At 33.6% G+C, this 16,725-nt stretch overlaps 3 protein-coding genes across 11 annotated transcripts in view; 2 read left to right on the forward strand and 1 right to left on the reverse strand.

Annotated features, from left to right (window-relative positions):
• LOC110813177 (Phospholipid/glycerol acyltransferase family protein) overlaps positions 1 to 6,789 on the forward strand; it is a 53,050-nt gene extending 46,261 nt beyond the window's left edge. The window contains exons 7-9 of one of the 8 annotated variants that reach the window (XR_015819103.1): positions 3,542 to 3,713; positions 6,039 to 6,102; positions 6,465 to 6,789. Coding sequence is in view for 7 of the 8 variants with exons in the window: in XM_088219911.1 (XP_088076037.1) it covers positions 3,573 to 3,713; positions 6,039 to 6,146 (249 nt within the window). In the remaining variant the exon portion in view is untranslated. Of the gene's footprint in view, positions 1 to 2,373; positions 3,480 to 3,541; positions 3,714 to 6,038 lie in introns of those variants that run through there. The other 7 variants (XM_088219913.1, XM_088219911.1, XM_088219912.1 and 4 more) reach the window with 7 other exon arrangements.
• Positions 6,790 to 10,923: 4,134 nt separating this feature from the next.
• LOC110825670 (uncharacterized) lies at positions 10,924 to 13,546 on the forward strand. 2 transcript variants are annotated; one of them, XM_022056144.2, is made up of 7 exons: positions 10,924 to 11,151; positions 11,453 to 11,701; positions 11,806 to 11,979; positions 12,063 to 12,169; positions 12,241 to 12,572; positions 12,802 to 12,975; positions 13,051 to 13,546. In XM_022056144.2, the coding sequence occupies exons 1-7, from the start codon at positions 11,041 to 11,043 to the stop codon at positions 13,347 to 13,349; spliced, it is 1,446 nt and encodes a 481-aa protein (XP_021911836.1). In that variant the 5' UTR covers positions 10,924 to 11,040; the 3' UTR covers positions 13,350 to 13,546. The 2 variants fall into 2 exon arrangements, with proteins under 2 accessions (XP_021911836.1, XP_021911835.1); XM_022056143.2 differs by having other exon boundaries at positions 10,925 to 11,151; positions 12,802 to 13,546.
• Positions 13,547 to 13,673: 127 nt separating this feature from the next.
• On the reverse strand, positions 13,674 to 15,652 carry LOC110825671 (Snf1 kinase interactor-like protein). Its single transcript, XM_022056145.2, has 3 exons — positions 15,359 to 15,652; positions 14,129 to 14,415; positions 13,674 to 14,056 (listed from the first exon to the last, which is right to left on the reverse strand). Exons 1-3 carry the CDS (start codon positions 15,450 to 15,452, stop codon positions 13,853 to 13,855), a joined length of 585 nt encoding a protein of 194 aa, XP_021911837.2. The 5' UTR covers positions 15,453 to 15,652; the 3' UTR covers positions 13,674 to 13,852.
• Positions 15,653 to 16,725: the final 1,073 nt, after the last annotated feature.

Genomic DNA, 16,725 nt, shown 5'->3' on the forward strand with positions numbered 1-16,725 from the left:
GTTAATATAGAGTTTTCCTTTGGAGGGTACTCTCATTAACTTGTTGTAAATGAAAGATTGTTCATCCTTAGACTTACTAAAGATAAGAATATCATCAAAACAGCAACTAGAAATCTCCTGTAAAAACTAGGAAAACTTGATTCATGAAGCACATGAAGGTAATTGGGGCATTAGACAATCCAAATGGCATAACTAATCTCTCATACAAGCCATCCTTTGTTTTGAATGTTGTTTTCCATTCATCTCCTAGCCTTACGTGGATTTGGTGATATTCATTCTTCAACTCTATCTTGGAAAAGTATATCAAGCCTGCCTGAGATCTAGTATGGTGTCAAGATGAGGTTTGGTAAACGTGTAGTTAATAATCTTGTTAATTGTGCGACTATCAACACACATCCTCCAGGTCACATCTTTCTTGGGTGTGAGTAATGCTGGCATAACATGTGGGCTTAAACTCTCTCATTAAACTCTTCAGACAGTAATTCATCAACTTGTCACTGAAGCTCAACATGTTCACTTGAATTCATACAGTATGCTAAAAGGTTAAACAATTAAGATCGCAGGATTAAGTCAATCGGATGTTAAACGCTATGAAGTGGAGGAAGTTCATTAGGCAAGTCTAGTGGAGCAATATCAGAAAAGTCAAACAGTAGCCCAACCACTTCTGACGGTGTTATTTCTATTGAACAAGCTATTAATTTCTTTACCTCCCAAATTAAAATAGCATAAACAACTTTTGATTCTTTGCTTTTTGCTTCAAAATGCTTTCTTGACAAGAGATGGAGTTGTTTCTTTTTAACAACTGTTGCAAACTTTGCGGTCTTCCACTAGGTTTTTGATATCTTTTGTGCTTATGAGTTGCAAGAAAATGTCTCTTTTTTCCCATGAAAAGGAATATGTGTTTTTCCTTCCATTGTGGTGTATATTGCGATCATAATAGCCAAGGGGGACCAAAGAGAGTATGAGTTACTGGCATAGGAACATCATCGTGTAAGATGACATCTTTATACTACCACATTGGAAAGAGACAAAATATTGTTCAGTTATTGGAATTATTCTGTCATCAATCCATGCTACCTTGTATGGTTGTAGATGTGGTCTTGTGGGAAGCTTGAGATGCTCTACCACTGAAGCTGACACTATATTCATGCAACTCTCCCTGTCAATGACAAGCTTTTTGGCTTTTGGTCCATAAATGACAAGGGCTTAGAATATAGTAGTAAGATGTCAATCTTCTTCGTCACTTTAGGTGTTGCAAGAATATGCCTGACTACAAACACAAGGGAAGCGTCCACTCGACAATCGTGTCAACTGAGTCATCATGGTCAAGGGAAACATCATCATTATTTGTTGTATCATCTTCTTCTCCTCTTCCTCCATTCTAATATGCAAGTTATTTTTTTGATGGCATTGACAACTCATATGGCCTGGCCTCCTACACCTAAAGTAGACTATTTCTTTGCCTCTTGTATTGAGAACTGATTTTTTCCTAGTGGAAGTTCATTGTGCAGAACCTGCTCGTATATCATAATTTGTTCCAGAGTTCCTCCCGAGGGACTTTCAAGTTTGGTTGAAGTTGGATATTTCAAGTAATCTTTTATATATAAGGCAACTTGACAAGTTTGTGTTATAGCTGCAGGAGGTCATCAAATTAACTCTCTTTTAATAACTCTTACTCCTCCCTTGAATAGAGGTTTTACTATTATCTTCAACTAATTGACTCCAAATTGTTTGGAGGATGTGTGTTGATAGTCGTACAATTTTTAATTATTCAAACTTTTGTATATACTCGGTTATTGATATGTTGTCTAGACTAAAGTGTAAGGTTGGTCATGAAGTTTGTCAAAGTAATTGGGAGGTATATACTTTTCATGAAGAGTAGTTTTCATCTCATCTCATGTTTCAATTGTTAGTTGTCTCCGTTTTATAAATTTTTATTAATAGTGTACCATCATATTTTTGCAAGTCCAACCAACTTCATCTTGGCAACTCAAACTCTTCATGTATCTGGCATGTCATACCAGTTGAAGTGAATCTATTGAATTAAGCCAATCACGAAAGAACTCAAGATCCCTTCTTCCATCAAAATCAGGGGTTTCAACCTCTGCCTTCTTTGTAATATCTCCAGCATTATCCTCAACATGTCATGTCTTTAAGCAGAATGACTGCTTAAGTCACATGTAGATTTTCAATTGGAGAACCTATTTGAGCGGTGCGCAATTCAGTTCTTCCAGGATTGCTTCGATAGAGTTTTGGATTTTTTCCAATTCAGTATTTGTGGTTGCCTTGAGTGTCTCAAGTTTAGTATTTAATTTAGTGTTAATAACTATGGTTGAAGCCGAATGTCTCTCAAGAAAAATCTTGTCAATGTAGGAAAATATTGTAGAAGCCAAAACAAAACAGAATGGACGAGGCTGACTCACGGCTGGCTGCGCGTGGGCTTCACACACCATTGGAAGGCGGAAGCCATTTGGCAGACGGCTCAAGGGGAGTTTCTAAACTCAAATTTGAGGCCAGTAAGACATGACGGTGCAAAAGTGCGGATTCTGCAAGAAGCAGCAGTTGTGAGAGCTTCTGCTGGCGAGTATGGTGGTTTCTGATGGAGTTTTGTTGCTGGACTTTTGGGGTCAGCCGATTGGTCTTTTCTGGAGCTGGTGGTGGTGGTAGTGTCAACCACCTTTGAAATGATTGGTGAATGGTGCTAGCAGCTGTTTTAGGATTTTTTTTTTTTTTTTGAAGGTGGATTGGAACTGTTTGCGTCTAGAGTTTTGAGAATCTGGTATGATACTTTTAGATCTCATACTAAATTGATAGAGGATATATAGGGTTTATTTGTTCAATTAGGTTTTTTTTTTCCTAAATCTCTAATTGGACAAATCAACCGTATTTGTCTTACATCAGCTGGCCTATGTTGTATATGGCTTGCTCGCATTTCTACAATCTTTAACAACATACATATGTCTTACACCAAGCTTTGGGAGATGGTTACTTTCTTGGCTTCCTTATGGGCCAAAGTGCATGGTTGCTTTTGTGATATTAGCATCTCTGATCTCCAACATAGATGAGATTTATTTATTTATTTACAGTACATAACCTTTGTATTATGTTTCTTGCTTTCTTTTTTTCCTGTCTTTCCTTGGGGTTGTCTTCTTTTATTTACTGTTGCTGCAATTCTTTCTCTCATTCAGAGTAAAGTCTTCTTTTATCTTAAAAAAAATAATATTCTTTCTTACCCCCTCAAAAAGAGAGAGAGAAGTTAAAGAGATTTAAGATTTCATGTGTAAGGTAATGAAAGTTGACTCAAAGAAAGGAGGGAAAGAAAAAAAAAAAGAAAGTTGACTTAATGTATATGGTGATCTTTTGAAGACTTGATAGTTGAAATGTTCAATCAACTGAGCATGAGTTGGGTTGTTAATGCTACAATGTATTTCCTTTTCTTCATTCATTCAATCATCCCTCATATTTTTATATATTTTAGATTTTAGATGAAAGGGGAATTTATTATAATTTTCATTTTTCCATATCATATTTTTCCTTTCAGAAATTGCATCAAACTCTGTCACCATTTGCAGGTGCGTCATGTGATTTTTCTCCTGTGTCAGTTTGTAAATCACATGGAGGTTATACGCTTACCTGTTTACTATCCATCACAACAAGAGAAGGATGACCCAAAGCTCTATGCCAGTAATGTCCGAAGATTGATGGCTACCGAGGTATGATAAATTAATTTTCGGTATATAAATTGTTAAATTACGATGCTCAAATAGATTGATTGTTAGGTTGGCTCTTTTCCTTTACATATTTATGAGGCTTAAATAGGTTCTATGGATATGGATCTTTTTATGCTTTATGATGGAAAATATGAGTTTGTGTAGAAGTTGATGCTGCTAATGCTTAATGATTGGATATTTAGTTGGTTTGTTTCCTATGCTAGATAAGAAAGGATAGTGGGGATGGTCAGTTTCATGAGTGAATCAGTGCCTTGAGAAATGAACAGTAGGAAGGGCCTAGTACAGGCCATTTTAGGACTTGGAGTATTGGACTCTTCCTTAGGGATCTGCCTTTGCATTTGCTGCCTATTCCTCAAGGGCATTTCAGCCATGGGTTTACCTTTTAGCTTCACCAAAGATCCAGTGGATCCAGCCTTTTAAGCAGGCAAGTTAGGGACCTTAATCACCTAATAGACACTAGGGAATATCCCTAATATTCAACCTATCTTTATGAGTGAATCAATGCCTTTAGAAATCAATGCTGGGAAGGGCCTACTACATCCAATTTGTGGGTTGAAATCTTGGACTCTTCTTTAGGGACCTGCCTTTGGCCTTGCTGCCTCAAGGCATTTCCACCATGAATTGACCTTTTAGTTTCGCTAAAGATCCAGTAGGTCCAGCCTTTTGAGCAGGCAAGTCAGGTGCCTTATTCACACGGTATACGCTGATAAATATCCCTAATGTTGAAACTATCTAAAACCTCTACCAGCATCAAGAGTGGCAATTGGGACAAGCTGATTGTTTCCTTTTGTAGGGCTGCCCTGTTTATGGCAAAGCCATTAAATCAATTAGGGGCCTGTTTACCTCCTTTCTGCTGTTAATTGTCAGTTCGTACCGAACTTTTCATATCATATGAAATTTCACAAGTAGGGATAGTTTCTGTGTAATAGTTTCTTGAAGTTCTATGTGTTGGTTGCGAGGCTGTATGTTTCATCCATCATATAAGCTTGTGTAAGACATTTTAGTGTGATTTAACAATGAAGGTGGATCATCATCATGTACCTCTTGATTTTGTCATCTTTATTTTCAGGGGTTCCATGCCCCTGTGACCATTTAGCTTCATGTTATTACTAGGGCAAATTACTGATTTATTCCTCTAATAATGATGTATATTGCAATTGTATCTTGAAATATTTTTTTGGTTAAATTGTGATCTATTAAGTTGCAAAATTGTTTAAACGTGATTTCCAATCTTTTACAGAAACAACAGTTCTTTCTATCTTCTTCAGATGACATAAAAAATGTCTTAAAGGGCATAATGCGTATGCTAATGTGTATTATGCCAATAAATTTTTTTAAAAAAAAATATGGTAATTGCAAGGCTGGGTTGTGGGCAATTTGGTTGGCGAGTAATGCTAAGACTTTATTAGGATCAAATTCTCTGTTTCTACGACTTTGGGGTAAGTAATAGGTTTTGGCATCTCTTCAAGCTAAGCTGCATACGAGTACTTTAAGGACTATTCTTTGCATATCTTGCATAGAGATTGGCCAGCTAGCATTTACTAGGTTTTACTAGTCTTTCTCTTATTTTTCTTTTTTCTTTTCTTTTGGGATCATATCTAGTTCTCTGTTTTCTGGATTCCTCTCTCTACCTCATAATATTTTCTTGTCTAGAAAAAATAGTTACACTTATTATTTTCTAATTTCTATTATTATGATCTGCATACTTTAACATAAGTAAATTAATTTTCTTATTAATTTTATTAAAGCTACTTCTTATTTACAACAAGAATTTGTCATTTCTGTTGAACCTTTTGCAGTGTTATAAAAAATATAACAAATTTAAACAATTTGTAAGTTCCAAACTGTTATGAGAAAAACTTTTGGTAAGTTTCAAACTGTTATGAGAAAAACTTTTGGAGTCTAATTGTAAGATGTCCTCCGGCACCTAAACAGTAATTTGTCCTTGTTACTACTTTCATCACCTTTATATTTGGGGTTTTCATGTCCTTGTGACAATTTAGTTTCATGTGACTACTTCTCAATTAGGATCTTTTGATGATTACGTTTCCCTTGACAAAATATCAAATAGCTCTTTTCTGATTGTTGAATTACTGAACTTCCTAAACCAAACAGAGGTTCTTTTTAAAATGAACCAATGAATAAAAGATTAAGATCTTTATTGCTATCTGGCATAACTTTTTCCCTGACATGGTAATTTTATGTGGAAGTTGAACTTCTATTTGAGTTATAGGCAAATCATTAGAATCTGAACTGGCATTCATGTCGACTAGAACTTTTTTTTTTTTTTTGTTCTTATGCCTGCAGGGTAATTTGACAATGTCAGATATTGGACTTGCTGAGAAGAGAATTTATCATGCTGCTCTCAATGGTAATAATAGCCTGCCTTGTGTTTTGCATCAGAAAGACGATTGATAAATTACATGGCCTCGCTTCCAAATGAAATCTAGTCTCAGTTGAGTCTCTTAGTTTCTGTTGGTATATTCTCATGAATGCACGGCCATAACAAGGGGTGGTTATCTCCCCTTGTAGTATCCATGTTCATTGATGTAATCTCCATAATAGTGGAAAACGTGGCTATGGAATACAACTATTGTGTGATGGTTGACTGTTATGGTTAAAAAGTAACAATCTAGGAGTGAGGACAACTTTCAAGAAGTTAACTATTATATGCCCTGAAAGCATTTACAGATAGAACTATGCATCTGAACCATCTCTTTCGTCTTCCTGCAGGTTTGTTAAGCCAAAGCTAATTCGGAATCGTCATCTGTATATTCATTGTATGATTCTTTTATTTGTGGAAAATATTTACAAAAGGTGGGTAGAAAATCAGGGGCAGAAAATGTTCTTTTATTGTTGTCATTTGACGATGTATTGTCTTGAGTGGCTGTGGAGTGAACTTTGTGTTTGAAGTAGGCCTCTATCCTTAGATATCCTTCTTTTTACATCAAATGTGGGGGCTTAGAAGTTACTGGTTCTGCATGGTTTTGACAGTCAGTCTCTAACCTCTGTACTTAGCTTCAACTGAGCATCAAAATAATTCATGCATTCTTATTAAGTCTGAGGAATTATTTTCTGCCGGTAGATTCATTTACCATCTTGCAATGCAGTTTCCATACTGTTCATGATACTTGTGTTCATTATACATGCAGCTAGTGACATGTCATAGTCGGGATCAAAATGCACACAATTGTATTGGCTTCGTTGTCGCTAGTGACATGTCATAGTCGGGATCAAAATGCACAAAATTGTCTTGGTTTCGTTGTCTTAATCATGGATAATTGAACCTTACTGTTCTCTATACGTGCGTGCATATTGAAGTGACCTGAGTGACGAATAAAACTGATGCATTGCATTGGCGTCCTTGTTAAGGGTAACCCGCAAGGCCAACTGATGTTTTAGTTGTTGGTTTATTTGTTTTTGACACTTAACCTGATTCTCTGGTCAGATATTTAGATATAGAGTCAAATTTTGGGATGACTGACTTTGTTATAAGTTGGTTAAAGGGTAAAAGCATGCAGAAGCTCTTAAAATTTAGGTATGATTGCAAACGCGTTGGTAGTTTCTGAAAAGCATACAGAAGTTTTTTCCTTGCTAATTGTTTTATTGTTGTAAAAGGTTTAGAAAAATAAAGATTATGATAGTTTCTTGAAAACACTGCCTTCTTACGTACATAATGCATTTTTTTCAAAATCCATGAGTTTACTCCTTTTGTGTTTTCTTGCGTAGAATAATTTTTATTTTTTTAATTATGAAGATAATGTAATTTGTCATCGGATACTTGTTAAACTATTATTTATTGATTAAAAATTTAATTTAATTGATAAGTATATTTTTTTTTACTAGAAAGACAAAATTGTTTTTTGAAAAAACAATTGTGTATCTGTCTACCACTATATTCAAGCAATTAGATCCTTTATTAAATTTGTTAAAATATAAAATTTGAAATTTCTAATAACTATGAATAAAATAAGTTGAAATTAGCTAAATTTTTCTTGAATAAAACTATATTGGTTATCTTCTGTTATATTATATGATATCTTCTGTTATCTGATATTGGTTTGGGCCATCCAAACAAATTTGTCATTGAGACTGAGTTATAACTACTACCTCGAGAATAAGTTTCCTTGTCAAAGTATTATTTTAGTTGTGTTCAACCTTGTAATATTTTTATTACTTACATATTTATCTTAAGAAAATTATATATTATTTGAATGTATATATAATATATAATGTATATATTATCAAATTAATTAAATTAGTAGAAAAATACATACATTTAATTAACTAATTGTATGATAAGTAATAATATTATTTAAGGACGTGACTTAATTCAGGCTTATATATATTATATATGTTTATATAATTTAATGTAATATAAGATCTGCCCCATATGAATTGCGAAGATATGTTCTTAATTGATCACGATTAGTCATAGCTTTTAGCAGCCAAAAACCTCTAGTGTTTTTGGATTCTTTTTCATAAACTTAAAATTTCATATTTTGATGGAAGTTTTGAAATTTCAATGTAAGTCTGAAATAATAAAATTTATATATTCATATTTATACTTTTTACTATACGTAATAATTTTTATAGGGAATATATACTAGGATTTTTAATGAAATCTGGATATATATATATATATATATGTATATATATATTGTATATGTCAGGGTAGATGTGGCAAGTAATAATAAGAATGGTCGAGAATCAACCACTCTCATGTTCCTTTCAAGTTCCTAATCCTGATTAGGAGAAAATTAAGGAAGAAGAAGGAATTGCAACAGAAATAGAAAAAAAAAAAAAAAAGACTAAATAAAGCAAATTTTAAAGAGAAGAAAATAGAGAAGAACAAGGATTTTTAATTTCATTCGTATTTTTTCTTATATAAACCACATTTGATACTGAAAACAAATTAACTACAACTAATTCTTACGTAAATTTTAATAATATAAATAATTTGATTAATTATTTCTAATAAAATTTAAATATTATTAATTTAAATTTTAAACAAGATATTTAACGTGAATAATGAGTAACTATAAACTAGAGTTTAATAATAATAAATAGATTCAAAACTCAACTAAAACCTCATTGTATCCAAAACAACTGGTAACTCACATATCCAATCTTGTTTGAAACCTAGAAACTTGTTTTCTTTATTCCCGCGATTACCTCCTCTCTTAATCCTAGTTCTTGGAAATTGGATTATATATTTCAATGCCGCTTGATTTAATCATCTTTAATTTTAAGAGTTACATGTCCATGTGAGAAAATAAAGTGTTGTTTATATAGAACGTTTTTGTTAATTTACCTAAAAAATATCAAATTTTCGCTCAATCTCATAATTTATTGTATCTTTTGAGACACTTGAGATAAGACTTTTAATAATCCATTAGTTCTTTATAGAATAAAAATTGTATAAACTTGAAAATAATTTTAATTCTTTTTTCTATTATCTGTTAATGTTTTCGTATATGAAAAACAGAGGCAGCTGAAGAAAAAGAAAAAATATGAAGACTATTTTTATGCAATAGTTCAATTTAAAAATATTATATGTTTTCCTATTTTTATTGGGTTAAAATTTGCATATCTATTTATATCTTTTCTTTACAAGTATGCACATAAAAATTCAGATGTAACTCAACTTTTTAACATTAGTTTGAAACTCTTACTGTATTTTATACCTTCTCATTAATTTTATATGACATAATACTAACATCAAGAAGGAGGTGAATAAGCCCCCTTATCATCCCCGCTGCATTTGAATTGTTTATTAAATCATGAAGCTTTTTTTAGTGCACCCTCTGGCTCTCCTACATCGCCTCTGTTTGGCTTTAACAGAAAGTATATTCATGTTGAACAGCTTTTGTTGTGTGGTGGGTAAGAGGAGAGAGGGCAAGGTGTGTTAATAGAGGATTTACCCACCTCTTGGTGATGCAATATATGCATGTTTGTAGGTGAGTTTTTCATTGACCATAAGGGATATATTAGTTATTATATTTTTATAAACTCTTTGAATTAGTGTGTATATATCTAAAATAGAATGCTCAGAAAATTTGAAACACAACATAGTGAATATATAATTCTTACTTTGTTAAGTTGTTTAAATAACTTATTAAGCAATTAATAATATTAGTAATAATATGTTTAAATGTTGAATGCACGAAAAACAAGTAATATTTGTGAGGTATATTAACTGTGATTTATATTTTTTTTTATTTAATGCATAAAGGCATTTTCTTAAAATACAAAGGTAAATTATTATATATTTTTATTTGAATATACTATAATTTAAAATTAGTCTCGTATAATAAAAATAAGATAAACTTAATATAAAAATGAGATAAACTCTATTTCTTTATATATGAATATGAAAAAAAAAATTGTCATTGTCAGGCTTAATAACATGGCTTGTGACAAGGGCACTAAGATAAGTGAAAGTTGATTTGGTTTAGATGTGTTGTTTAGACTAATGTTATATTTTTATTTTAAATTTTCATATTATTATTATTATTATTATGTTAAGTTTTTTTTTTAAAAAAAAAAAAGAAAGAGAGAAATGAAAATAACAAAAGAACCAACCATCAAAATTGGAGAAAAATAAAAATTAAGAAAAAATATACCTAATAAAAAAATATAACAAACGTTCAATTGGAATTTTCCTTTTCTCACTTAGAAAATTCAAAAAATAAAAATAGAAAAGAATAATAGCCATGAAGTCCACGTCAGCCAATGAACTTAAATTTTCATGAGGCCGGAAACAAACAAAATAAAATCAAAACGTCGGTCAACAGTTGCCGACTCTAATTAAAACTAAAAATGGCGAATCTATTTTTATCAAACATTATCCATATCAATACATAGGAATCCTACGTGCTCACGCATATAACTAGATTCTGCCACGTGTCACTCCCAACCAATCACAGCCATTCCCATAAAGACAAGTCCAACCACCAGTCACTCACATCGAACCTTCAAGAAACTGGGCCCCGCACATTATCCAAATACCCTGCACCCAACGCCAAAATAGGCCACGTCATTTTCCTTCATCCATTTACAGTATCGAAAAGACGAATATACCCCTAACGGAACCCGTCCTGAAGCTTCAGCTTTCTAAGGGTATATTCGTAAATTGGATTCTTTCAGGCACGTGTTCGCACCGAGAGAAGAGCATAATTAAGATGCTCTGTTTTTCTAGTTCTCTAGAAACAGCTGAGAAAAGGCTTGTTCTCATTACAGGGTAAAAGGAAGATCGCGGATCGTTTTCTTTTGTGTGAACTCACCGAGTTTACTGGAAACCTTATCAATGGTTCAGTTAATGGTTTCTACTCAAAAAGTAAAGCTAGAGGGTCAGGATTTCCTTGAGGATCAACTCGGTCCACTTCCCAAGCGATCCAAGCTCCACTCACCTATCCAGGTAGCTCTTACCATCTACCTATTTGATGTCTAGTTTTAAAGATCCGAGTGTATAACTTCCATTTTCATTTTCTTTCGTGTTCTCACATTGGATATATGCTCAAACGAGTTTAAGAAATCAATAATGTTTGCAATATTCTTTTCGTTTGATAAGCTTTTTTAAAAAAAAAAAAAATTCCGTGGTTGATATGTTTGTTTGGAATAAGAGAAGAAATGGAAAATCCATGTGAAATATATTTTGTTTCCTGAATGATTTCTGCCGAAAATTTTAAATTTTAAATTTCAATTTTCCTGTTCGGCAGCAACTGAATGTAGAAAGAGGGGAATTCGTCATTCCGCCTTCGCTGTACAACCCGCTTGATGAGCCTAGTCCCCTGGGATTGCGTTTGAAGAAAACCCCATCGTTTTTGGATTTGATCCAGATGAAACTCTCTCAAAAAGATGCTACTAAATTAACCAATGGAGGAAAGAAGAAGGATGTTTCAGGAGGGACAGATAAACTGAAGGCTTCTAATTTCCCAGCTAAAGCCCTGAAGATTGGTACCTGGGAGGTATACATACATATATGATATCTATATATAAACTAACATTTCGTTGAATGGTCAGTGATGTATGTTATGAGTTGTTCTAAAACCGAGTATTTTGGATTAATTAGTATAAATCGAGATATGAGGGAGATTTGGTGGCGAAATGTTACTTTGCAAAGCATAAGATTGTCTGGGAAATGCTGGATGGTAGTCTAAAGAACAAGATTGAAATTCAATGGTCAGATATTGTGGGTCTCAACGCAAACTACCCAGACGATGAACCAGGGACATTGAATATAACGGTGTGTATCTATAGACTTCTTGTTTTGCTTTGGAAAGTTTAATGTGTGTTTGTTGATTGAAATTCATATGTTGTTTGGTGCAGTTGGCCAGGCAACCCCTTTTCTTTAGGGAGACAAATCCACAACCAAGGAAGCATACCCTGTGGCAAGCAACATCTGATTTTACTGGCGGACAAGCCAGCATAAACAGGTACTGAGATAAATAAATTTAATTCACTTGCACAATTTCCTTTCTTACTCATCATGTTGTTATTGTTTTAGGCAACATTTTCTACAGTGTTCACCGGGCTTGTTAGGCAAGCATTTCGAAAAGCTCATTCAATGTGATCCTCGTCTCAATTTCCTGAGTCAACAACCAGAAATTTTGTTGAAGTCCCCATATTTTGAACCTGGAATTTTAGCACTGGATGGCTCACATGAATCCTGCCAGGAGGCTAATTTAGAGAGTGAAGATCGAGCTACCGTCTTTGAATTGCAGGATGTTCTATCCTTATCGCTATCAGTACCTCAGTCATCTTCCCCAAAAGCTGAAAGTGCTTTTGGTGGTAGAGCTTGTGAAATATTTCGCCAAGCGACCCCTTCACCTAGTTCAGGTAAATATGTGTCACCAGTTATTGGCAATATATGTATTGGCTCTTTCCTCTTCATTAGTTTATTAGTAGAAATTGTATGAAAAACCAGTTGTTTTTCTTGACGGACTTTCTTGTAATGTGGTTGATGAAGAAATATTTCTCTGACCACTGTGGGATAGAATGGTTATTGCTGTCTTTTTGAGCTAATGCTAATGAGCTCCATCATTGCTCGTCAACTTTGATATTTCAGTAATGGATACTAGTGCAATTGAAGAAATCAGGAGCAGTGGTCTCAAGGAACCAGATTGGAATGGGATTAAAGTTCCTGGACTTCCTCCATCAGTTTCAATGAATGATCTAATGAGCCATATTGGACAATGCATTTCCGAGCAAATGGCCTTGGCTAATCCTAATGCATTATCCGGTAAGAACGTAAAACCCAAAGACCTTATTGGTGAGGTTGCTCAGTACTTGTTTAGTGACTCCCAACTTACATCAGCCTCGGATGAGCGGCTTATGTCAAGAGTGAATTCCCTTTGCTGCCTTCTCCACAAGGATTCGGCCATCGAAAATGGGTTGCAAGGCGATGATGATAGCAACTCAAAATTGGTTGAAACCAACACTCTCTCCCTCTCAAAGAATTTCCCAGAAGATGATGGTAACTCCAGTATGGCTTTCAGCCAGAAGCAGTCGGCAGCAATTTTGAGGAAGGACTCAGTTGGAGAGCTTCTTCTTAATCTTCCGAGGATAGCATCACTCCCGCAGTTTTTGTACGGCGTCTCAGAACAACCAAGCTAGAAAAGCAGTAGCATCAAAAGGATAGAGTAGTCACACATGAGCAGGCTGTTTGCACAGCTTTTATACAACTTGGGGATTCAGAAATTTATATTGATGAAGAATCCTGACAATAAGGGATTATTTTACTTAAAGTTCAGCATCAGTGCTGCTCTGTTACTATTTTGTTATGTAAATATTATATCTCTCAGCATTTCATACTCCCTCGGCTATGTGTGCTAGAGGCGGCAAGGAGTTTTATAACAGTTAAATGCAGTTATAAATATGGACATGAGAACAAACATTAAATTATAACAGTTAAATGCAATTAGAAGATAGACAGAAAACTATAAAACCAATCAAGGAATCGTTTAATAGAATAAGGTTTTTACATGAGAACAAACATTTGAAACACGAAGTAGATGAATAATATGCCTAATCTGTCTTAATTTTGTTGCTATATAATATATTTATATGCACGTATACTTTAATTTTAGTTCTTACTTGCAAATATATTAACGTAAGAATTAAGCTTGATCTGTGCCTTCATCCTCCACTATCACTGGTTCTTGTAACATATTCATAAGCATAGACACCTGCTCTTGCAGCATTTTGTTTTGTCTTTCTACATCTGCACTTTTGCTTCGTTCTTGCAGAAGCTGAAGCTGTAAATGTTGTAAGCACCTCGAATCCTCTTCTAACTGCTCATTTAGACCATCTATTTCCCGATCCTGCAGAAAATTTAAACTACAATTAGGCAAGAATGCAGGATTAGGTTAATGCCTTGATGTGTGTATCTTCACCTTTCTGTTCATCTCCTGAATAGCAATCCTGCGCATGCTCTCAACCACATCCACATTAACTAGCTTTCGCTTCTTTCCAATGAGCCAACCTTTCGGGTATGCAGCAGAGTCGAAGTCTGGTGGAGGTAGTAAGGATTCGGCTGAGGTTCCACGACCACTAATATTTCCCAGAGGTTCTAAGGGTTCAAACAGAGCCTTTCGTCGATCAGAAAGCTCCAGTTTAACAGGCACATCAGGGGTGGTATCAGCATTACATTCACTTTCCTTGACTACATTGGCCCTGCTAGCTGTTTACATAGCAACTTCTTGGATAAAATGCATTAATCACATTTATAATATCTTGTTGAGAAAATAAATTCTCAATACACATAATCACACAAAATAAATAATAAAATAAAAAAAATACAAAATTTAACGTAGTTCGACAAATATGTCTATATCTACAAAAAAAATGAAAAAAAAAAATTTAACTACAAAAAATAAGAATCTATCACCAACAAAGTTATAAATTTTTATATAAACAAAACTTATAGTTTTTCCCGGATAATATTTCTTAAAATATGAACATAATATTCTCTAACATATATACAAAACATCCTCAAAATATATACAAAATATTTACATAATCAAACCAAATCAACAAATATATTCTTTAATCAACTTATAGCTACTTCTTTATCCCGAGGCACCTTCTAATTACCAACTTATAATTACTCATTTCTTGATCAAACTCAAAATTAACATGTTCATGGTTTTTTATTTTAAAAAAAATTACCAATTCCTACAACAAGTCGATTAGCTAGCTGTTATCCACCAAACCAAAATAATCCTTTTTGCATCAACTTTATTGGTTATCCATTTGAATTCGAGCAGCAAAAGTCACTGCCAGCCAAACCATACCATGATTATCTTGAATTATAATAATAACAAAACTTTTTTATAACAACTACAAATTCAGTGAATCAAGGTAGGAGCAAAGAAACGGCACTCACTTCCGCCGTTTCACTCCCTACACCGTATGGACATAACAGGGGAACACCAGCGTACATGTGAGAAAACAAATTTCAATCAGTAATCACAGAAATGGGTATTCCTCAAATCAAACAAACAACACGAAACAATAAATCCTAGTTACAAACTTTCCTTTCCATTTTCTCACTTGTTTACTTTCCATTGAACCAAACAGCAACAACCGCAACAAATAAATAAATAAATAAAAAGCAATACTACCTGATCTCTTCCGAGATTTCCACTCGATCCTCGTTGTAGAGACAGGAAAGAATCCACCCACACCCACATCCAGCTTCTTATTCTCTTTTTCCATACCTGAATTCTAATCAATTTCTTCTATCGAAAACTTGTTGCACATAACCAGAATTGTATCTAGAGAGAGAGATCTGGTAAAGAAGAAAGAGTTTGGCGTAAGCTTTCTTGAGGTACCTCTCTCTTAACCCACAACTACAAGGGAGGAAGAAGATAATTTGTTGGCGTCATCATCACATGGAGAAGACCATCGAGATCTATTCAACGGTTACGATTTGGCGTTCGGATGGAAGGATTTATGTCTTACAGTTGTCTCTTTGCTTGTCTTTGTGGGACCCATCCATTTATCTACTGTATTATTTTTCTTGTGACTAACCGCGATCGCTGTTTCTGTTTTTATTTCTTTTTTTCTTAAAGCAGTGCTTATGTATTTTCTTCTAGTATAAATTGGATTTTCCTACGACACATAATTTTAAAAAATTTAAATAAAAAAATATAAATGTATTTTTAAAAAATTATCGTATTTAATTTTTAAAATCTGTATGATAAATAAGGTGTGAAAATAATTAGGTGGTCAAAAATTTATATACTGCATAATTTTAGAGTTATAACTTATATATATTTGTAGTCAACTAAATTTTTATTTTTATATTTAAAAATTATTGAGATAAATATTATCACTTTAGTTCTACTTTATCATTTATATATATGATCGTTTGAACTAAAAATTTATAAGTATTGATTTAATAGTATATATGAACAATATAACTAGCAAAAATTTTAATTAAAATAAAATAAGATTCTTATTTTATTTATAATTAAATTATATAACTAGTTAAGAATTCATGTGATGTGTTTTATCACTAATGAAAATTTTGCCCTACATTACCATTGTGACATATTAACGATTCTATTTGGAACATAATTAATTCATTCAATTTGGAGATAAAGTGTTCAAGCCTAGCACCACTAATATCCAAAACGACATCATTTCCTTTAGGACCTTCAGCATTAAGGAAGAGGTGAAACGATGCTCGTCTCGTTAAGGCTATAGAAGTGATGTTGTTTCATTTAAACAAAAATCTAAAGTCCTAAGGGCTTTTGGTTTTCCAAATGACGAACATGAAGGAGGGTCTTGACAACTTAAGAAAAAGGGAAGGCATGCACAATTATGAAGAAAGGAGATTGCATATGGATGTAGAGATGGGTTCCCGTGATTCTCGAATGATTTATAACATGATGTTGCATAATATAAGGAGCGCCCACAACAGCCACAAAGGGAGTTGTGGGCAGTTCCACTTCCTATTCAACTTCCTATTTTTCAGAAATGTGAA

This window comes from Carica papaya, chromosome 5 (assembly GCF_054855325.1).
Source record: "Carica papaya isolate Zhongbai chromosome 5, ASM5485532v1, whole genome shotgun sequence".
Classification (NCBI taxonomy): domain Eukaryota; kingdom Viridiplantae; phylum Streptophyta; class Magnoliopsida; order Brassicales; family Caricaceae; genus Carica; species Carica papaya.